General features: G+C 36.3%; 4 protein-coding genes across 5 annotated transcripts; 3 read left to right on the top strand and 1 right to left on the bottom strand.

Annotated features, from left to right (window-relative positions):
* The first annotated feature begins 118 nt into the window (after positions 1-118).
* On the top strand, positions 119-1,580 carry LOC105975207 (F-box family protein). The gene has a single exon (XM_013000382.2). It carries the CDS (start codon positions 230-232, stop codon positions 1,490-1,492), a length of 1,263 nt encoding a protein of 420 aa, XP_012855836.2. The 5' UTR covers positions 119-229; the 3' UTR covers positions 1,493-1,580.
* Positions 1,581-5,435: 3,855 nt separating this feature from the next.
* On the top strand, positions 5,436-11,009 carry LOC105975208 (hydroxyproline-rich glycoprotein family protein). Of its 2 annotated transcripts, XM_088815792.1 has the most exons (4): positions 5,436-5,944; positions 8,216-8,317; positions 9,588-10,636; positions 10,730-11,009. In XM_088815792.1, the coding sequence occupies exons 3-4, from the start codon at positions 9,777-9,779 to the stop codon at positions 10,776-10,778; spliced, it is 909 nt and encodes a 302-aa protein (XP_088671918.1). In that variant the 5' UTR covers positions 5,436-5,944; positions 8,216-8,317; positions 9,588-9,776; the 3' UTR covers positions 10,779-11,009. The 2 variants fall into 2 exon arrangements, with proteins under 2 accessions (XP_088671918.1, XP_012855837.2); XM_013000383.2 differs by lacking the exons at positions 5,436-5,944; positions 8,216-8,317 and having other exon boundaries at positions 9,010-10,636.
* Positions 11,010-12,042: 1,033 nt separating this feature from the next.
* On the bottom strand, positions 12,043-14,750 carry KCS10 (3-ketoacyl-CoA synthase 10). Its single transcript, XM_013000377.2, has 2 exons — positions 14,033-14,750; positions 12,043-13,450 (listed from the first exon to the last, which is right to left on the bottom strand). The coding sequence occupies exons 1-2, from the start codon at positions 14,456-14,458 to the stop codon at positions 12,257-12,259; spliced, it is 1,620 nt and encodes a 539-aa protein (XP_012855831.2). The 5' UTR covers positions 14,459-14,750; the 3' UTR covers positions 12,043-12,256.
* Positions 14,751-20,378: 5,628 nt separating this feature from the next.
* LOC105975156 (ethylene-responsive transcription factor ERF017) lies at positions 20,379-21,071 on the top strand. Its single transcript, XM_013000333.2, has one exon. The coding sequence runs from the start codon at positions 20,466-20,468 to the stop codon at positions 21,063-21,065; it is 600 nt and encodes a 199-aa protein (XP_012855787.2). The 5' UTR covers positions 20,379-20,465; the 3' UTR covers positions 21,066-21,071.
* Positions 21,072-22,750: the final 1,679 nt, after the last annotated feature.

Genomic DNA, 22,750 nt, shown 5'->3' with positions numbered 1-22,750 from the left:
CCGCCCGTGACACATTATTAATCATTTCCTTTTTATATAAACATATTATATATTTATTTATATTATATTATATATATTATTTTAATTTGTCAATGAGACCCCTTTCACTTTACTCTGTCAACTCCATTTTTGTCTACAGTATAAAACCATCTCTCCATACAACACTTTCTTCACCATAGCTAAATTAACCCTCTCCACACACCCAAACACACACACACACTCTGCTTTAATGGAGGTTGTCGGAGATGACAACGTTGTTGTTGTTGTCCGAACAAGTCACAAGAGAAAGTCGCCGGAGATTTCAAGATTTCCATTGAACGAGCTCAATCAAGACCTTCTTGAGAGGGTTCTCTCATGGCTGCCGACCTCTTCCTTCCTCCGCCTCAGTTCCGTCTGCAAACGATGGAAGTCCACGGCGGATTCCGCCACTTTCCGGCGGGCCTGCTCTCAAGTTCCGGCTCGTGAACCCTGGTTTTTCATGGTGGATTCTCGGAAACCCCAGAGTTCGATAGCCTTCGATTCGTCGGAAGGAAACTGGAAGAAGCTCAACCGCCCGCCTCTGTTCTCCGCCGTCGATTTCATTCCGGTTGCCTCCTCCGGCGGCTTGATCTGCTTCCACAGCAACACCGCCGCCGGAGACTTCATCGTCACCAACCCCGTTACCGGCGCGTGCCACCAGCTGACGTCACTCCCAACCCCGCATCCACCCATTCTGGCAATATCAATGACGTCATCAAAAGCCGGAACTTTCAAGGTGTTCGTAGTCTCCGGCGAGCTGCCGAACATCACATTCCGGCAGTACAGCTCCAGCGCCGATCAGTGGGAGGACGAAATCTCCCTCACAAGAAAGTCCGCCACCAAGAGCAGCAGCAGCAGCCCCGTTGAATCAGAAGCAAACGACGACGACTGCACGCAGTATTTCCTGAGCAAATGCGGCAACGTCGTCTCGCCGGAAATCCAGAGGAGCCCGTCGAAGCAATACTCATCAGTCCTCACAATCTCACGCGCCGCCGGAGACGAAATCCTCCACTTCCTGAGCTCATCCGGGACGGTGGTGGCCTGCAACCTCACGCGCCGCCAATTCTCCGAGTACCCGAGGCTTCTCCCTGTTTTCTCCGAATACTCGATCGATCTAGTCGAGTGCGGCGGGGAAATGTACGTGGTTCTTCTCTGCGACTTCCTCGAAAGTTGCAGTGTTCGAGTGTGGAGTTGGGATGAGAAGATCGAATCTTGGCGGCAGGTGGCGGCGATGCCGCCGCACATGTCCCATAAGTTCTACAGCAAGAAGGCCGATATAAACTGCAGCGGCGGCGGCGGTGGCGGGAAGATGTTTGTGTGTGTGAGTTCCGGTGAAATGTGTTGTTATGTGATGTGTGATTTGGTCGGAAATGAATGGGTTGAAGTTCCGCAGTTTTACGACAATGGCGGCGAAGCGAAAGAGTTTGCTTCTGCGTTGTCTTTTGAGCCTAGGATTGAAGCTTCTGTTAATTAGACATTTCTAATTTGTGTGTGTGTGAGATTTTTGTAGCTTTTTAATTTTCTACAATATTTATTTAAATTGTTTATCGTTTCTTCCTGAATTTGTGATGCTGTGTATTTGATTTAAATCGGGTCGAAAACGAGGGTAAAATTACCAAGGTAATTTGAAATAAGAGTTTTTTTTGTGTAAAAATAAGATAAACAAGATGGAACTAGTATGAAAATCGAACGAAGTTACTCGATTCGAGATTATAAAAGCTTGGTTTGATAACTGAAGTTATGCTCGGCTCAATTAGAGTTTGTTGGAGTTCGACTCGATTGTTTATTAAAACAAACTCGAATGTAATTGCAGAAGTAGATAAAATTTTAGAAAAACTTGAACAAACATATGTGTTCGGCTCGACTTAATTCGGAAATACTCGTAGTTTTGGCGGGTAATTTAAAGATTAGGCAAGAAATATAAGTTTTCATAGAAGGCCCATTAAGAAGCAATTGTACGCTGCTTCTTTCGCGTTTTACCGAATCGCTATGGCCAAGTTTATGGGCCATTTATTAGCCCATTGTTTATTGCAATTAAAATTTTCAAAAATGGCAAGCCCAGCCAGCTCATCATTTCCGCTCGATGGGCTATACCGTAAATATTCATTGCGCGGACGTGTTGGGTACTCGTTTAGAAGTAATCGTTTTACTAACAAAAATACAAAAGAAAGATCGAGTTCAGAGGAAGAAGATATTAAAAGAGATAATTCTTACACATGGACCTGTTAATATCTTTGATGGCTCAGTCCTGTCACACAGTCCTGTCCTATTGCTCATAATACCTAAATGGAAGTAACACCAATATGTTTCAAGCACGAAGCATTACACAAACTCATAAATCATAGATTTACCCCACTTACACTGAGTTGACTCACCAACACATGCACATCCACCCAGTCAACAAGGACCACTCTCAATCACTCATCAGACCCATTATTTCACTCATATATATTCAATCTACTCACATAAGACATCAAATCGAAGACAGAAAGTGGTTTGAGTTTTACGTGTTACCCTTATCTCATTAATAATAGTATATATAGTAACCAAAGCAACGGTTCGAAGCAAATGAATGCGCGCCAAAGTCAATGTCTCTCATCGTATAACGAAGATTGTAAAGTCGCCATACATAGAAAATGAGAGATAGAAAGAAAGAGAGAAAAGAAGAGAGATGAGCGACATAAGAAATGAGAGAGACATTAGGGTTGAGAAAATCCTTTTACATGACTGAATGAATGGTCAGGATTAGTCAACAAAGAATGGATAGTCGAGATCACCCGATCTTGATTTGCGCATGTACGGGTTGAATCTAGTATTGGGCTACACTTAGGATTAAATGTAGAATTGGGCCAATAAAAAATAATTCATGCCTCAGCCCAAAATCCTCACAGGATGGACAGGCCTGTGATGGGTTGATGGGCCCACCGTTATTCTATGTATCAACTTACAACACCGAAACAATATTTTTGAAAAAAAAGGAACTTGAAATAATTTTAAGAATTTATAAACTCAGTCTATATAAAAATACAATTATTTTTTAATTTGTTTATCTTTGTGCCCTCCGGGCCGGCCCAAATAGTATAAAGCAGGCTATATGGGTAAGTTGGGCTACAATATATGTAACATGGGGTTCCAAATTCAACATTTTTTTTTCTTAAACAAATATATATATATATATATATATATATATATATATATATATATATATATATATATATATATATATATATATATTATTTGTTGCATGTATTTGCATTTAGGTGGGGGCAAACTAGAAAATATGAGATGGTCCCAAAGGCACCCCCACTAATACCGGAAAGTGACCTTAGCAACACTCGATTCACCTCCCTTACCTATTCAATTAATACCATACCAACTACTCTCAAACATATCTTATTTAGTCAAATATACTTTTGTTGTCTACATTTGAACATCTTAAATATTAAGGTAAATTACACCTACACCCCTAAGGTATGTTAAAATAATTTTAAGAATTATGTGGTATTGTTAATTACAGTCACACTTATGAAACAATTACCGAAGCCAAGATTTTATGCTCTGAGGATCGATATGCACTATATTTGTTTCCCACAAGGCCGTTAATGCTACCATAGATGAAAATTTATAAATCTTATATAAAATGACAAGGATTTAAGAAATGTTAGAAGAGACATGTCACCTTTTAGCTATATGTTGTCTCTGACACAACCTGAAACTAATAGTCCGTTAGAATCCTAACGGAATAACTTATCCAATGCATTATTCCGTTAAGGTTTCTGACAATATTTCAGGTGGGTGATTGTAATTACCGATCCTACAGGGATCTTAAAGTTATATTAGCATACCTCAGGGATGCAGGTGTAATTTATCCTAAATATTATTTGGAACGAAAATCAAAATTATGAGAATTTTATATACAATTCCAATTCCGTTCCAAAACATTCGAAAAAATCGAAACACATAACGTCGGAAATCGAAATGACAAAAAGAGTTCCAAATTCAGATTTTTTCGAACCGAACGGATTAGGAAATTTCAGTCTGATTTCCACCCCTAAATAGTATATAATGGACCGGGGAAACAAAAGGTGGAAATTGGGCTGGCAGAATTGGGGTGGGGGTGCAGGCCGATAGGTGATTTATTGTCCATTAGTTTATGGAGCACGTGGAGGCCCTTCTCTTATTGGACGGCTCAGGCTCAGCCCCTTTCCCACCTTTCAGCTTACCTTTGATCCTTTCTGACTCGTCACATCTGGGCCCCACCCACCCCTCTGTCTTTCCCCACTTGGTCCCACCACTCTTTCTTCCATTCCATTACTATTTTTTATTTACCAATTTCTAATTAATTATTTTCTCCTTTTTTTTCTTTAATTTTAATTTATTATTAATTAAAAAATAAAATAAAAGTTGTAATTTGAAGGTGTTGGACAAGTCTAGATCCAGCTGGCAGTTATGCAGAAAAGTAACCCGAGAAATAACTCACTGTAAAAAGGATCAAAACATAGACTTAAGAAGCTACCTGAAATTTGGACCACACATTTGCTTGTCTTATCTTCATACTTATTTAATTATCACAACTAATCTCACAGCAATTAAGGGACCACCACCCCCTCCACCATGCATCCTTTTATTAATTAATTATACAAGAAATATAAATGTTTTAAATACTATACTTTATATCTCTAAATTTTATATATTCTTTGAAAATAAGCATTGTTTTAATATACCCTGCATTTTAAACATTTGAGCTATTTTAAATTGGTATAGCGACTATCACAGGGATACAAAAGAAGTACGTGGTAAATGCTGTTTCAGTTTAGTAACATGGTTTCGACTTCAAACACCAATTTGATCACTTTCGAACTGAATTTGGTAAAATTCAAAACATCTAAAATTGTAATTCTTTGAATTGACTTTCTTATCTAACTTGAATCACCAGATTGAATGTCGTGTAGGAAAAATATTGTACATGAATCAAGCAACAATATTCACAATCTTGATGATTTGAGTTATCTAAAGTTAAAGGTAAAATACAGTTCGTTCATGCACAACTTTTCCATTCAATATTCAATCTAGCAGATTCGAAATTTAGCCAATTTAAGTTAGATTAGAAAGATTACTCATGAGTATGGTTTTCGTGATTGAATTTTGCCAAAACCATGCTATAAAAATGTCAAAGTCACGTTAGAAGTCAAAACCGGACCAACAAAAATTGAAACAACATTTTAACCCGAAGTGAAAATATATATTCTACCATGCCCTCAAATAGTTATTTTTAAAATTTGAATAAAATTGAGAAAAAAGAAGGAAAAAAAAATTACATTTTCCAACAAAAAATTATTTAGCTAATTAATTTTCAACCTAAAACATTAAGAGAGAGAGAGACCACTCCATTATGCAGTGGGGGCGCAGATAGCCGTAGAGAAAAGACCACTCACTTTAAAAATCCTGCAAAATTATTTATCAGCCAAAAAAAAAAACAAAAAAAAGAAAAAAACCCTCAGTCGAATAATCAATTAACACCCTCTGATTCTCAGTTTTTCCCCCACATTTCGCAACTTGATCCATTTGTAATTTCTCTCATCTATCATAATTATTATATTATATTATAATAATTGGGGATGCAGACATTTTTTTTTTATCGCAACGGTGGTGTGAAAGGAATCCAGAGAGAGAGAGAGAGAGAGGGGCTACTTCTATGAATATTTATTGTCTGGATATGTATTTAGTTATGGCGATGAAATGGTGGTGGAATGCGATTCGTCGAGACCACCAGAGGGGAAAACTGCGGCCCAACCGGATTGGTTGAAGCTAGCTGCAGCATTTTTTATTTAATTTTTTAATCAGAGAAAATGGAAAAAAGAAAAAAGGGGGGTAAATGCAGTGTGGTTTTTTGGATGTTTATCCACAGTGGCGCAGCTGCAGTCAGGCGCGTTTCCTTTTTCCCTTTCACTTCTTCTTTCCTTTAATTTTCTCTTTGCTTTTAATTCATTATTTTGACTGTTGATCCCTAATTTGATCTTGCTATGATGAAATTGAGTTCGGGAAATTTAAAATTGATTTGATTTAGGTTAGTTTGAATTGGAAAACACAAATTTATTCCGGCGTAATTTTACCGTGTATGTATGTGTGTGATTATGTATAGACTTACGATTTATGTTGCATGGTGTAGCATCTACTTCATCGGTAGAATCCTATTGGACATGTATATGTGTGTAAATTACGATAATTCCATGTATTTCACCCGGTGTAGCATTTGCATCACCGAGTATAATCTTGTCATCCAAGGCATAGTTTGATTGGGAGATTAGAGCAACTCCAATGGAGAGACATCAAAATGGAGCATTAAACATTCATTTGATACTTGATATAATACTTTGATACTTCTAGAAAAAAAATTCACTCCAACCACAAGTATCAAATAGATTATCAAATTTGAAATATATGAATAATTATATTATTAAATGCCACGTGTCAAATAGTGATAGGTCAATGAAGTGGTTACATTTTTGATACCTCATTTTCCAGGGATTATTTTTGCACCTCGGGTTGGTTGAGTATCAAAATAATTCCCCATTTAATGCCTCCATTGGAGGAAGATTTTTTAATTTTAGAGCATCAAAATGGTAGTTTTTTAGTTTGATACCTCATTTAATGCCTCCATTGGAGTTGCTCTTAGTTGTGATTAAACTTATTAATTGGGTAAACCTAATAATAACTTCCTTGGTCGACCCGAAAATATTATGTTACAATGCTTTAATATGCCTTTTAAGGAGCCTTTTGGTTGGACCTTCCGTGTTCCCGTAAAAGAATTGAATTTTCATTAGATTATTTAATTTTATCTCGATTAATCCTATCTTGGCAACTAAATGAGGCCCAAGTGTATATATCGAGTACTCATTTTATACACGGTCACATCTATGTGTGGTTATGGTCGATTTACGATGATATGCTACACGGTGTAGCATTTACTTCACCCACCGTACACGTGTATATATCGAATGTATATTTTACACACATCCACATGTAAATATGTGTGTTAATTACAATTTTACTCCATTTCATATATATACAAAAAAAGTAAGCAAAATCTAATTCCTATATATTGCTACAGAAATAAGATAAGATTATTACTCAAGTAAAACTATTAAAAACAAATTGAAAATTGAATTAGATTTTATCCATTTGACCATAGAAAAATTAATGACTAAAAAATATAAGGTGTTTAAATTAGATAACTGAGAACTCATTAGCTGCTTCTGAGTGCTGCAGAGGTGATTGGACATTGCATGTTGAATGAGGCAGATCAGAAGTAAACAATATCATCTTTGTTTTTGCTATTTTAATTGAATTTTACCAATGGATGATAGTATTGATGATGTAATCACAATTAATGAAAAATCTTATCTTTTCACTTGTTATCAGATAAAATTTAAAACTTTGCTTTGATCTTTTGATTGATCTCACCTCACAATCTTGTAATCTACTATTAGGGTAAATTACGGCCAATAGGTAAGGTTAAATTACGAAAAAAAAACCCTCCGTTTGGGTAGTTACAACATTCCTTCAACTATGAATCTTCTTACACGTCCATCCTTATGGTGTCAAATTCAACAAAATTTTCTAGATTCTGTGGAATGTTCTCTAGTTTGTACTCGTTTTATGTAAAAATACAGCCTTTGATGCACCACAATTTGATATTTACAAGCCAAGAGATACAATTTATGATCATTTTGTTTCAAAATGTGGAGTTGAATTTGAATTTTCTAGATTCTGTGGAATGTTCTCTAGTTTGTACTCGTTTTATGTAAAAATGCAGTGTTTGATGCACCACAATTTGATATTTACAAGCCAAGAGATACATTTTATGATCATTTTGTTTCAAAATGTGGAGTTCAAATGGGGTAAAACGGGTACAAACTGGAGAATATTCCACATAATCTTGAAGATTCCATTAAATTTGACACCGCAAGGGTGGACGTGTAAGAAGATTCATATTTAAGGGATGGTTGTAATTACCAAAAAATGAGGTTTTTTTTAGTAATTTACCCTATAATATTATTGTCTTAATATCATTTCCTTTCTCCAATTATTAATTAATTCCTTGAAAAAACATAGATTAAAAAAGTGATTTCAGTGTGTCTGCAGATAAAATAGTTTCAGAAACAGTAATATGTTAATAATTTTCTTTTGGGTACAGGTGCTGACACAGAGCCATTGTAGTAGAACACTCATAGCTCAGTAAGCCAAGAAAGCTGTTTGGCAAGAAAGGAGCATTTGGAATTCAAACAATGAGGGCAAGGTATGGAGTTTTTCTGTCCTTTTTCAGACCATCTTTTTTTAATCATTTTTATATAATTTGTCTAAGTTCTTTGTTTCATCAACTCACTTTAATCATGTTGAGCAATTTCAAATTTGGCAAGGGAATCAATCAAATAACAAAAATAATATATCTATATATCTATTATCTAAAATAATATTATTTAGAATTTGAGCAATTTAATATATATTTGATCAAAAGAGGAGGTTACAACAGTAATTGAAATTCTCCTGTCAGTTTCTGTAGACCTCATGCTGACGTTTCTTGAGACTGTCCAATTGATATAGGCATTATTTTTTTTTATTAAAAATTAAAATAAAAAAATATTACAGTAAGTTACTGAACACAAAATATATAATATTTGCTGTTCCATTCTATTTCATGTAGTTTTAACTCAATAAGAAAAGAAAAAAACAGTTAAAAGCAGTTGTTTATGACATGGTAACATTTTCAGCTGTCTTATTTTTTACTTATTTGATTGAGAATTTGTTGACTGTCTGTATATATCTATAAGCATTTACATTGTATCATTCTTAATGGACATGTGGATATGTGTGTGTGTGTGTTTGTTTATTACATGCTTGAATATCTTATCATAACTGGTTATTACATGAATTGCTACTTAATTAGATGTGTAATAATACATGTGAGGATTAAATAACTAACATGAAATAGAAGAAAAACATCTAATGTAAGAGGGCAAAATCAACTGTGAAACCTCTTAGTTTGTTCTATCTTACACTCGGTGAATTTCACATTTTTACGCACATCCATATGCATATATGTGTGAATGTGTGTAGTTAAAACTTGAAAAAACTATCTGTTGTATTTCACCAGGTGTAACATCATCGAATTCTAACTACCCATTCATTAGCTTCCCCCCCCCCCCCCCCCCCCACACCCACCATAAAATAATTATGAAACCTAGTTGTTTACCAAAATAGGGAAAATTCCAACAGAATTATAAATAAAAAAAGCCCTAGAGTGTGTGTTGACAGCTATTTATAGCACCCACGAGCACCCCTCCATCCGGACCTGTGATCTCTGCATTCTGTACTTTGGCCCCCAGAAATAAAATAAAAAAAAAAATAAAAAAAAGGAAGAAGAAGATTTACCTCAAAAAGAAAAAAAAAGAATGAGGGGGAAATCTTCTTCATCCAAGTCGAAAAATGGTGTACCGGAGATTTCGAAATCCGAAAAACCGAAAGAACCTCATTTATCAGGTGCTTACATTCGAAGTCTTGTTAAGCAGTTGTCATCTTCGAGAACCAAAGACTCATCGAGCTCGAAAGAGCTCGATGATTTGGAGGGGGATCGAATTTCGACGTGCGATGGATTTTCCGATCAGAAACAAGAAAAATCGCAGCCACCTCAGCAGCACAAAAAGCAAGTCAGGAGAAGGCTCCACACAAGCAGGCCTTACCAAGAAAGGCTGCTGAACATGGCCGAAGCCCGACGAGAAATAGTCACCGCCCTCAAATTCCATCGGGCTGCTATGAAACAAGCCGGGGAGAATCAACAGCAGCAGCAGCAGCAGCAAATCGAATCGAGGCCCGAAGTTCATCAACTTTCAACTCAAGAACAGGAAGCCAAATCGAAGTCTCGTAGGAATCCGAGAATTTACGCTTCGAATTCTCCAACTTCGAATAATTTCCCACCCGGCTATCTCGAAAATCTACCGTACCACCCTTCTCCTTATTCTTGGCCTATTTCCTCAATTGCACAACCACCGCCACCGCCACCACCGCCGCAGCCACCTTATTTCCAAGAAAACCTCAATTTCATACTCCCTAGCCAAACACTTGGCCTCAACCTCAATCTCAATCTTCAAGATTTTAACAACATGGACTCGACTTTTTACTACACCGCCGCCACCAACCCTTCATCAATTTACTCCTCTTCAACCCCATCAACCTCCTCTTCTCCCTTTTCAGCCGCCACCGATGAAATTCAGTACACTAGAGTGCCGCCAGCTGAGGTGGCGGAATTCAGTGATTCCGGTCTGCATCATGCGATGGACGACGACGAGATGGCTGAGATCAGGTCGATCGGGGAGCAGTATCAGATGGAGTGGAACGATAGCTTGAATTTAGTGAACTCGGCGTGGTGGTTCAAGTTCTTGAAGGCTATGGAAATATCGCCGGAGAATCAAGAAGAAGGTGGTGGTGGTCGGGATTTCTTGAACTGTCCGTTCGACGAAGCTGTGGAATTCCCGGATTGGCTCAATGCAAACGAGAGCTGTTTGCAGCACGTGAATGATTTTTGCTCCGACAATTACTTCCAAGATCCTGCTCTGCCATGGTAAGAAAATTAACCTTTTTTATATATTCCGAACGATGACGATTTTTTTATTTTATTTATTTTTTTATTGGAATCTGTTATGAAAAATTGCAGCATGGAGATTGAAGAAATTGAAGGAATGGATGGGGACTGGTTAGCCTGAGGAAGATTGATTGTTCTTTTTTCTCATAATAATCAAATCGTTGGCGGCCTTCCTTTTTTTTCTTTTTTTTTTGAATTTCTATTTTGGCCCATCCTTAGTGGCACCTGGATCTTATATTTTTATTTTTTGAATTTATTTTTTAGTTTTGTAAGCTCCTGCAAAATAAGACTTGCCTGTATGTGTAACGAAACAGGCAACTGAAAAAAAATATATGAATTGATTAAGTTGTTAGATTCCTCTCTCTACGGTTTTTGTTCACGATGAAGTTTTAATCTATGTCTTGAGTCTTTTCGTCGTACATTTTTGTTAGCATGGTCTGTACTTTCCTTTCTTGAGCTGTAGTGTGTGAATTGAGCGAGTCGATCGTACACGAATACAAATGGAACCCGACCCGAACCCGAGTTGCCAAACTCGGTCGCCCCCTCCTGACCCGGTCCTTCGCCTCCAAATAAGCTTGTGTTTCTCATAAACACAAGACTTTATAAAACGGGGCCTGGTTAAATTGTTCACATTGATGCCAATTTGAATTTATAGATTGGATCCATAAAAAATAATTACAAAAATAATAAATTTATAGATGGGCATCTCTATAAATGAGTCCATAAAAAGTCTTTGGGCTTGGGCCCGGCATATCGAATATTTATCATTTTTAATTTATCGAATTAGTTGATATTATATATACGACTCTCAAGACTTTATACTAAACTTTACTCCATTCGTCATCGGAAAGTTCACCACACGTCTTGTTTGTGAGCCCGCGGCGATGAAGCAATAGACAAAGTATGAAAAATAATCAAAGAGAGTTTTAGAAGAGAATATTGTTATTATTGTAAAAACGTAACTCTAACTAGGATTTGTAAATGTCTTTATATAAAGAAGTTCTCCTACACATTTCTTTATTCTAAAGATACACGTTTCTAGCCAAAATCCCCAGCGATCCACGTCTCTTCTTTCCTTATCTTCGTATAATAGATCTCCCAAAATCTACACATTCATCAACTCCTCTCCTGCTCGCCCCCTACGACGTACTTTTTTTCTATCTACGCGAACAGAGTTGCGACAACGACCTCAATTTACGACAAACAAGAGATGTCTTGGCGACCTTTCCTCTAGCGATTTTTCAAGCTAACATAAAATGTTTCTTGGGCCTCTAGCCCAATTAATTTGCACATAGTTTCATCTTATTATCATTTCTGGGCCCATTTTATTTATGCAAAATATAACTTATGATTTGTGGTACATGAAATACATATTCCACATAATATTTAGAGTCTACCGAACAATAATTCCTGAATTAGAGTTTCATACCAATTACACCAATACGAATTAAAAGGCAATACAATAAAAAAGAAAAATTGAAAAAAGCAATTCCCCTTGTGAGATAAATAAACTCTATAAACCTGTATTCTTTTTGGTAGACAAATGCCAAACAATTTTAATTAATTAAACAAACCCCAAAAGAAAATAAAATAACAAATTCATCCCTGAAATTCCAGCAGAGAGGGATACCTCTCCACACAGTCAAGCCACGGATTCCTCAACGGCCTCCTGATTCTCCGCATCGATTTCCACACCACACTGTTGCACTTGAAACCCGACCCGAACCCGAGTTGCCAGACCCGGTCCCCTCTCTTGACCCGCTCCTTCGCCTCCAGATACGCCATCTCGTACCAAACGCTGCTGCTGGAGGTGTTGCCGAACCTGTGCAGCACGGCGCGTGATGCCTCCAGATTCTCGTCGCTCAGTTTCAGGTTCCTCTGGAGCTCGTCCAGCACCGTTTTGCTGGCGGCGTGGAGGCAGAAGTGCTCGAACGCCAGCTTGTAGTCCGGGATGTAGGGTTTCGCCGGCGGGGAATTGCCGCCGCCGCCGCCGAAGAGGAGCTTCCAGATCAGCGTCGAGAAGAAGAGGAGCTGCTCCGACAACGGCAGAACCAACGGCCCTAATGTGGTGATGTTTGTTTTAATGGCGTCGCCCCCAATTTCGACCAGATCCTTGCTGATTTTTATCCCCTTGAATTTCTCGCCGTCTTCGTCCTGGTAGATGCTGCGGAAGCTCCGATCGTCGGCGCCTTTGTGCGTCCTCACTATGTGCTCCAGCCTGTACTTCGCGCGGCCGTAGTCGCGGCGGCGATTGGAGAGCAGCACGGCGGAGCAGCCCATCCGGAAGTAGCAATTCGGGATGAGCATAGATCTGTCCTTCCCCGGGTACCAATTGTACCCCACCATCTCCGTACTCACCACGACGGCGTAGCTGCTAGGGTTTGCCTGAAGCATGTCGCGCGCCAAATCGACGGCGATTACGCCGGCGCTGCATCCCATCCCGCCCAAATTGAAGCTCAGGATGTTTCCCCTCATCTTGTAGTGGTTGATCACCATGGCGGAGAGCGACGGCGTTGGATTGAAGAGGCTGCAGTTCAGAACGAGGACGCCGACGTCTTTTGGCCGGACCTGAGTTTTCTCGAAGAGCTCGTCCAGTGCTCCGAAAATGACGGCGGAGGCTTCGGCGCGGCCTTCTTTCATGGTGGCGGTGTTTTCCGGCGAGCCGATGGATTTCGGAACGTAGGTTTCATCGCCGATGCCGGAGGATTCGAGGATTCTTCTCTGAAATTCGAGGCTTTCTTCGTCGAATTTGCCCGATTTCCGGGCTAGTTCGATGAACTCCTCTTTCGTTACCTGCGTACATGAATATCATTTAATTTATTATTCAAAAAAAAATCATGATTAAAAATTGCTCATCAGATTTTCATGTTTCAACATAAATCAGCCAAAATCAAAATCACCCCTTTTTTATTTTACCAAAATCAGCCAAAAATTACGAAAATTGAAACCGAAATTCCGACTCCCGATTTCGATCTTAATATTTTTTTTATCACAAAACAATATTTTTCATTCTAAATTTCGAAAGTTCCGATTTTCGAAATCTATCGAAACACAATAGGAATTAGTTTTCACACCCAAAAAAAATTGGAATTTTCGAATTCCGATCCAAATTTCCACCACTACAATCTATATAAATCATGAAATCATTTAGCTATCATAACAAATCTATATAAATTAATATGTGAATTTCAAACCCTCAATAACAAGAGTTACCCCATTCCAATTCATTCATACAATCCCATTTTTTTTTTAATTAAAAAAAAAAAAAACAAATCTCTTTTATTCCATAATCAATATAAATAAATAAATAAATAAAAATGCATGCTTTTTATATGATCCGAATAAAAAAAAAAGAAAGGAATATTCGAAAATAACCTTGAAATCATCGGTGGGTTTGAAGCAAGCAAAATCAAGAAGATAAATGGAGCGAGGTCGAGACATGAAGTAAACGGAGAGAGTGAAGACGAAGAGAGCGAAGAAAGCGACGACGGAGGCGAGATCGTATCCGGCGGTGGTGTCCCAGATCTTCCGCCACAGCTCCTCCCTTCTCAGGCTTCCCACCTCCGCCCCGAAAACCAGAACCAGCACCGGTATCGTCGCCAGGTAAACGCCGTGATTGATCAAGTAATGGTACCCCAACTTCACGTACTTCAAGTTAACGGAGTTAACAAAGTCCGGCAGCCTCCTACGCACCCTGACGGAAAACGTCATCGACCCGGCGTCGGGACCCGACGACTCGATCCCACGGTTGACTATTTCCGTCGACAGAAGGTCTTGCTCTCCTCCGGCCATATTAGCCATTATTATATATATTATTTTTTTAATTATTTTTTGCAGGAATTGAAGAAGGTGGTGAGAATGGAGTGAAGGAAGAATGGAGTATTTAAGGTGGTGGAGATAAAGGTAGGTTTTGGGTGGGAGTAAATGCGGGCAGCGAAGTTGGGTTTGTACAGTTGGTTAGCTTTCAAAACCGCCATTAATTTTCTTTCTTGCATTTATTACAAACAAGTTCTCATATGTCAAACTCTGTGACATCTTTTTCTCTTCTGGCATTTTCACTAAATACTCTTTTTTACAATTTTTATTTTTCTTTAAGCAAACACATTATTGTAATTTCAATTATATTTAATTGAACAAGTTATGTCATTTTGTATATTTTAACCTAAATGTTTTTATTATATATACCTTAGAACTTGTTTTGGTATTTCAAGACGTGAAGCAGTGGTGAAGCCAGCGTAGACTCGAGGGTGCTCAAATTTCTATTATTTTATATATAAATATAAAAAATTATGTGTATATAATAATATTAATGTCCTTCTATTAGAATTTTTTTAATGCGTTCGGCTCTCCGAACAAAAAATTCTGGCTCCGCTAGTGACGTGGAGTGAATACTAGTATATTACGGTGAGATTGAACGAGGCGACGAGCTTTTTTATTTTTTTACTTTATTATAAAATGTGAATTAAGTTAAGTAAAACCTTTGAATCACATTCACATCTAATGACAATTACGTGTGGTTTATCCAATTCAAGACTATATTATTACACGAGTATTTTAAGCAAGGCGCTCCAAATTCATGATATAATTAGGTGGTTAGGTTTCCTAGTTTTAGAAAACAAAATTAATGATTTTATGTTTCTTGAAATGTTTAATCATAATTAATTTGTTGATGGCGATTAATTAAATCACTCACATGCATGTTTAGTAAATAAACACCTACAATCACATGACAATTAAGCTACTCTTATTACAATATGCTTTAATAGCATTCCAGTGAACACTAATATCCTCCTAAATAACGATTTTTCGATAATTTATTTAGACTCGTTTTTAAACACGTCCTCGTATTTCACACTCATTGGTTAATTAGACTGCTCTCTCACATTCAAATAAGTTCACGATACTTGAAATTTATAAAAATGATTATATTGCATTTTCGAAGTTTATATGGTAAACAACGTACTTCTCATGAACAATTATCTGGACCCAATTGTTTGAATTCTGGCCAATTTAAGTCATTTGAAGTACACGGGCGAATGCACTAAAATACTTATGAAGGGGCTCGATAACACTTTTGTATACGATTTTTTTTTTTTTTTTTTGACTCTATATAAATTAATAAGATTTTGAAAAATATTGGGGGCGGCTATACAGCTATGTTGTCTTCATCACTGTTAATCATAAACTTAATTATTTAAAATGTGGTAATTAATTTGTAGTTGAGCCAACTTTGGTCCACGCCATTAACTTCTATAAATGTGTCCATACTAGTCTTTGGGCTTGGGCCCGTCACACTTACATATATATTTATTTTCAACTTCTAATTATTATTATTATTATTTTTTTTTTTGACTGTTTTTTCAAATTGATAATTTTAGAAGATATAATATAGTCCTATATGACGAAGCACAATAAATAGGGACAAGACAAGCTAGTGGGTGTGTTGACTTATTGACTTTTTGAACTTAATCGTGTTGACTGTTGAGATGATGTCGTGTTGACTCTTGATACAGGAAGATTTTATGCTAGATTAAGTTATTAACATTGCACGATTGTTAAGTACTGTAAATCTGTATATAATTAATTACACACAATATGTATGTGCGCTTAGTGGATGATTGTTAATTCCATTTACAGTTAACAATCACCCAGTTTAAGTGAATCGCAAATACTACCCCAGTGTAAGGCCTAACTGCACGATTACCCCCTTCAAATGAAAATTAGCCAAAAACCTCCATATTGACAAAATATGTGAAATCAGAAAATAAAGTTAAATTTGTCATGAAATAAGTGAAGTAAGGGCATTATTGGGTTTTCAAATAGTAAAATATTTATAATTTATTATTTATTGGTTGAAAATTAATCTGCATTTATCAATTACTATTAGTTTAGTAGACTAGTTTCAGGGTGCTGAGAAAAGGACTAATAGGTGGTGTGGGCCCATCTGTACATTTAATACTCCATCTACCTGCTTAAATCACATATTTATTAGTATTTATTTGTACTCTAATTTTAGTCAAATGGGCTTAACTACAATATTAATTACTAGTAATTATAATCATCATAGGCTCATAGCACACTCTAATGGAAATTAGGGGATTTAAATTGGAGTTATAAATTCAGACAAATCTATTAAGAGCCATGTTTGTTGGCTAAGCTTTTAGGCTGTTAAAAGCATTTTATTATATGTTTAAGAGCTTATAAACTAGTAAAATATTTATAAGTTTTATATCCAAACACATTAAAATTTAATCTTTAAAATAAGCTTAGCCAAACAGATTCTATATATAAAAAAAAAAAAAAAAAAACCCGAATGAACGTTGAACACACTTATAAATGCACTTCAACGCGTGTTTTATAAGGGCACGTTAGAAAAAATAAAAATAAAAATAAAAATAAAATCGAGTCAGAATATAATAATGCATAGTATAGGGTGGCATAATAATCACTGTGAAAACGAACAGTATGTTTGTTGAGTTAGTGAATATAATGGGCAACTACTGATCTTGCTTCAATTTGGCAACTTGCTCCCAACAAATTAAACTGATTTTAGTCCCCACATGCAATTTCAGCTTTGCTAATGTATTTCTATTTTGTTTCTGCTAATTGTATTTTAATTTATTTTTTTCATTTAAAGAGATTTTTTACTTATTTATTTATTTTATTTTTGCATGGTAACTAACACGTTATAATTGAAAATAAATGATTTTTCTTTATTTATGCATAAGTTTTTGCATGGGCCTAGGTTTTTTTTATCTGTCGCAATTAATCAGTTTGGCCCAGTTTGTCGATTAAACCTAGTCTCAATACTTTGGGCTGAAAATTTTGGATTTTCTATGAAATTGAGCATTAACCCAATAATTGTAGGGATTATTGGTTTGCGCCCTTAAAAGTTTGGAATTGGCAAAATGCACCCTTAGATTGCATATTTCGTAGCAAAATGCACCTTACAACTGTTTCTTGTGAAATTTTAACCAAGAGTTAATTATATGCGCGATTTAAGGGTGAAATTTGCCAATTTGAAAATTGAAGTGTGCAAAACGCCAATTCATGATATTTTCAGGGTCAAAATGCAACCCAAATTTGCATATCTAAAGGAAACCGGAAAGAATTGTGTGACCCTAGAGAAACATAAATCACTTATCATGATATTAATTTAGAGTTACTTTAAATTATTATTTTTTAATTGAAATACACATTATACTCTTAAAAGATAAAGGTGACGAAGATGTCAAGAAGCTAAGACCACAAATTTAAAATAAACTAACTAATATATATATATATATATATATATATATATATATATATATATATATATATATATATATATATATATATATATATATATATATATATATATATATATATATATATATATATATATATATATATATATATATATATATATAATATGCAAATAAAGTTGTGTTTTCATTGTAGTTTAAAAAAAATGGCCAAACTTAATCCAAGACTCGTCCATACATATTAGAATATAATAATATACACCATATTTGATTATCATACTTTAGGGGAAACTCCCTTTCTAAATATTTTGTATAGCTAAAAGTCCAATGGGGCACCTTATTTGAATACCATAGATGGAAAATAGACTGAAAAATATATAGATAATCCTAGCTAGAGTGAAAATTGATATCTTAGGTGGAGAAATTAGACTGAGAATAGGTATATTAAACTGAAAAACAGTGAAAATAACTTTTTTCCAATGATGTAGTTGGCGAAAAATAGGCAATCGGCGGAGGGGGGTTGGTAGGGAGAGACGGAATAGTGGATGAAATGCCATTTTTTTAAGTGTATGCTTTTTGTATGGCATATGAGTTGGAGAAATTGCAATAAGTTATTTTCAGTCTAAGCTCTCTAAATAACATGCTCGATGAACTTTTTAGTAAAATATAATTGTTCTGATTTAAAAGAGTATTAGTGTCGAGGGGTGTTTAATTAGCAAACTGCTCTCTTTTCTTAACCAACAATTTATGCCTAAAGTAAGATATTAATTCTGATGTTCCCAACCAAAAGAAAACCTTGGAGTAAATATATTAATCAAACATAATTGATATATGGAAAAGGATATTCGAAACAAATGAGAATTAAGGCACGAGAGAAATAATCTGACCTCTCATTTAATTTTATGGACAGCATTAATTTATCCTATATATATCCATATAAATATATTGTAAAATCCAACTTGCGCCACTTTTCGTAATCAATAATGCATGAAACTAACAGTTACATCTTCTAGAAGATGATATATATCGGACTTTCAAACCTATGTTACTACACGGAGTTTTTTGATGTTATATCTGATTATTTATATCGAATTGATTTGAATCGTAAATTTAATGTAGCAATGCATGTAAACCCCAATCTTTGTGTTCGACGTCGCAAACCGATACAACACCAAGCAACCAAATATGTTACGCTGAAATTATCATGGCATTTGTTATCCAAGTTTTAATCTGACATGTTTGCAAGTTTTTCATGTACAAACTGTTGACCTTTCAACGAGAAGATGGTACAAAAATCGACACCGAAAAGTAAACCAGCGAGGAACTCATTATATTGTAAATATTCAATTATATCGAAAACTATAACGATTTTTTTTTTGGTTAGTTTTGGATTGGCGTTTCAGTGCGAAAAATAAGTTCAGAAAAATTACATCCTCAACACTTTGGTTTAATATAGTTCATTTATAAGCCTAAGGAAAAAGCTGCACTAAAAGAAGGATTCACACTCAATTTACAAACACAAAGGTGACATGCTTTAATACACAATTAGGACAAACATATATCTAAAATAATTTTACAATACTAGTAAGTTAGTAACTATATATTAAGTTGGCCGGTACCCGTGATATGCTTTAAAATTTAAATAAAACATAACAACTAAATTTCAAAAAGAATAAAAAAAAAAATAGTTCGACCCAAAAGGCTAGAAAAAAAAAAGGAAAATTAGATCAACTCCGTAAATGATTTAACATAATCATCATCCTCCCGGTCTATAGTCGGACCGTCGTCCTTCTACTCCAGATCAATACGCATTGAAATTCGCACGATAAGTATTTATGCAAATCACTATGTAGAATAAGTGAATTAGTGAAAACCACTCTGTAGAATCAGTGCGCTAGCTGCCTCCACTACTCAGAAGTCGGAACACAATATTAGTGTGGAGCCGTTTTTGAAATTCAAACTCCCACTTTTACGAAACGGTACGTCTAAAATTAAGGACCGATATTTGTGGAATTGATATCTTTAGTACTAGTAATAAGAGAACACCTTATGAATTTAATTATGGAGAAAATACAACTTTCCAACTATATGATACAATAGATTAAGATAGGGGTATAATAGTAAAACTTGATTGATTTATATTAATAAAAAAGATTTTGAATTTAATAAGGGGTTTGTCAAAAAAATTCCATGAGGGTGTGATCGTACCGCGTCATATAATGCCATTTATGAGGTTATTTTCGTAATTCTTTTTTAAAATTGTAAACCACCCCCCACCCCCACCCCCCCATCCCTACCCCACCCGCGCTAATTTTACGCTCATTAGGACTTTCTCCCATTCAGTTCAACGCGCTCAGACTTGAATCGGAATTCGCCCATGCATATTTGGACTGTGCTCCCATGTATATATATATATATATATATATATATATATATATATATATATACACATATTTCGACTCATTAATCTGCCGCCAAAACATTTATACGTTTGGCTGCATGAATTTTTCGGGACCACCGTCAGGCTAAAACAAAATTATTTTCCCGCCTTTTTTTCTTCCGTTATGGATCTTACGGTTAAGACAACCGGCGCCGCCGCCGCCGCCGCCGCCGCCTCGTCGTCGGGGGGCGGCGTTATAGAGGAGAAGAAGTACAAGGGAGTGAGGAAGAGGAAGTGGGGGAAGTACGTGTCGGAGATACGCCTCCCCAACAGCCGCGACCGCATATGGCTCGGGTCGTACGACACCGCGGAGAAGGCGGCGCGCGCCTTCGACGCCGCGCTTTTCTGCCTCCGCGGCCCCACCGCCAACTTCAACTTCCCAGACGACCCGCCCCGTATTCCCGGCGGCCAGGCTCTCGCCCCGACCGAGATACAAGCCGTCGCGCAGCACTACGCCAACAGCTCCGGGGGCGATAATCCCCCGGCGGCCGTGGAATTGGAGGATGCATCGCCGCCGTCGTCGAACTCCATCGACTGGTCATTCTTGGACTTGTTGGATAATTCCGACGGTACTAATACTACCGGTGGAGGTAATGCGGGCCATGTTTCGGATTACGGGCTTTTTCACGACCCGGCCGAAATGTACATACCACCACCACCACCTATTCCTGATGATAACGACGATGACCATGGAATTGTGCCTTCTTTTCTCTGGAATTTCTGATCATCAGTACTCTTAAAATTAAACCACACATTTAATATATACTATATATATATATATACACACACACTCAGGGGCGGATCCACCTATGGTCTAGGGTGTGCAGTTGCACACCCTTGGGTTTGGACAAATATTATTGTTATAGATAATTTGACAAAAAAGGTTGTTGGTTGAGGTGGTAAAGGTATTTTGAATCCACTAATGGGTCATGGGTTCGATTCCCCACTCTCTCAAAAATTGTCTTCTTTTTCAAATCTTAACATTTTCACATTTTTTCTCTTTAAATATTCCACAATTCACCCAAAATTTTTAAATTGTAAATTTTTGGTCCACTATTTTTAACATTTTCACATTTTTTCTCTAACTATTTCCACAATTCACCCAAAATTTGTAAATTGTAAATTTTTGGTCCACTATTTTTATAAAGTGATATTTAAATTTTTTATTCTACAATTTCGAACCCCCTTGGCAAAAATCCTGGATCCGCCACTGCACACACTACACCATTAATAGATAATTATTAATTAATATATAGTTATTAATTAATTAATATGTTTTTCCCATGAGCTTTCTGGTTTTTCTGTTGTACCCTTTTTTTTTTGCCGGGTAATAGATGATATTATTACCCGGTTTCTGTTTCGGATATTATCATGATTTAATCATAATATATATAGTATCATGATTTATTACTTGTACTAGGATAAATCGAATTTCTAAATTTTTATTATAATTAATTAGCCAATCCTGTATTGAGTTTAAATCCTACTGTCGTGCATGCACTAGATCAATTATTCATATATGACGAGTTCGACATAAACGAAGAACACGTTAAAATGTAAACCAGGGATTACAAACGTGTCATGCGTTGAACGTAATCTCATGCACACCGTACCAAGTGTTTACGAAAATGTTTAATGTGCGACGAGACAAAAATTATAACAGTTTTGTAAATTATCTGCAAGTATAAAAAAACTGTTTTGCAGTCTCATCTATCTGTGTACTAGTAATTAATTAATACTCATATTTATAATATCCATATGCAAATGCAAATGCATGCAACCTCCTGTTTTACTTTCAATGACTAAAGCATCAGAATATTACCCAAAATCCAGTAATTACAAATTAAATAGCAAAATAGGGTCAGGCTGACCCGGCCCGATCGACCGACAGACCAGTAAGTATATAATCGAACCCTAAAACACGACTCTAATAATAATATTCTACAATTTACTTACACTGCATGCATTTAACAGTGACACGTGAGAGAGAGAGAGAGAGAGAGAGAGAGAGAGAGAGAGAGAGAGAGAGAGAGAGAGAGAGAGAGAGTTTGTAATTGAAAGGTTTGAAAGTGATTGAAAGTAATTTTCCATAATCATGGGAGACGTTTCATTTTCATGATATTCCACTTTCTGCAAATATATATGTACGCCCCAAAAGGAACAGTTTAAATTATTTTAATTATTGTACAGTACGTACAGGTAGGAGAGAATTAAGGATCTGATATATGAAGATCAGTGGATGCACCGTCCAACAATTTCAATGTAATTAAAAAGAAAAAAGAAAAAAAAAAACTAAATTTGAATGTTCAATGTTGAAACTTGCACGCGCAGGCCAAACTCTCTCTAGTTAATTAAAAATAGTATGAACACAGTTTTTATATGATCCATTCCCATGGCATGCATTTACCA

Source organism: Erythranthe guttata, chromosome 1, assembly GCF_056151865.1.
Source record: "Erythranthe guttata isolate IM_541 chromosome 1, IM_541, whole genome shotgun sequence".
Lineage (NCBI taxonomy): Eukaryota > Viridiplantae > Streptophyta > Magnoliopsida > Lamiales > Phrymaceae > Erythranthe > Erythranthe guttata.
Note: the sequence above shows the minus strand (reverse complement) of the source record. Positions and strands in the feature narration are given on the sequence as shown.

Excerpts from the sequence above, each read along its gene's own strand:
- LOC105975207 (XM_013000382.2), top strand. The coding sequence starts at position 230 with ATGGAGGTTGTCGGAGATGACAACGTTGTTGTTGTTGTCCGAACAAGT.
- KCS10 (XM_013000377.2), bottom strand. The coding sequence starts at position 14,458 with ATGGCTAATATGGCCGGAGGAGAGCAAGACCTTCTGTCGACGGAAATA. Across the intron at positions 13,451-14,032 it reads AACCCACCGATGATTTCAAG|GTAACGAAAGAGGAGTTCAT; the intron begins GTTATTTTCGAA and ends TCATGTACGCAG.
- LOC105975208 (XM_013000383.2), top strand. The coding sequence starts at position 9,471 with ATGAGGGGGAAATCTTCTTCATCCAAGTCGAAAAATGGTGTACCGGAG. Across the intron at positions 10,637-10,729 it reads CAAGATCCTGCTCTGCCATG|CATGGAGATTGAAGAAATTG; the intron begins GTAAGAAAATTA and ends GAAAAATTGCAG.
- LOC105975156 (XM_013000333.2), top strand. The coding sequence starts at position 20,466 with ATGGATCTTACGGTTAAGACAACCGGCGCCGCCGCCGCCGCCGCCGCC.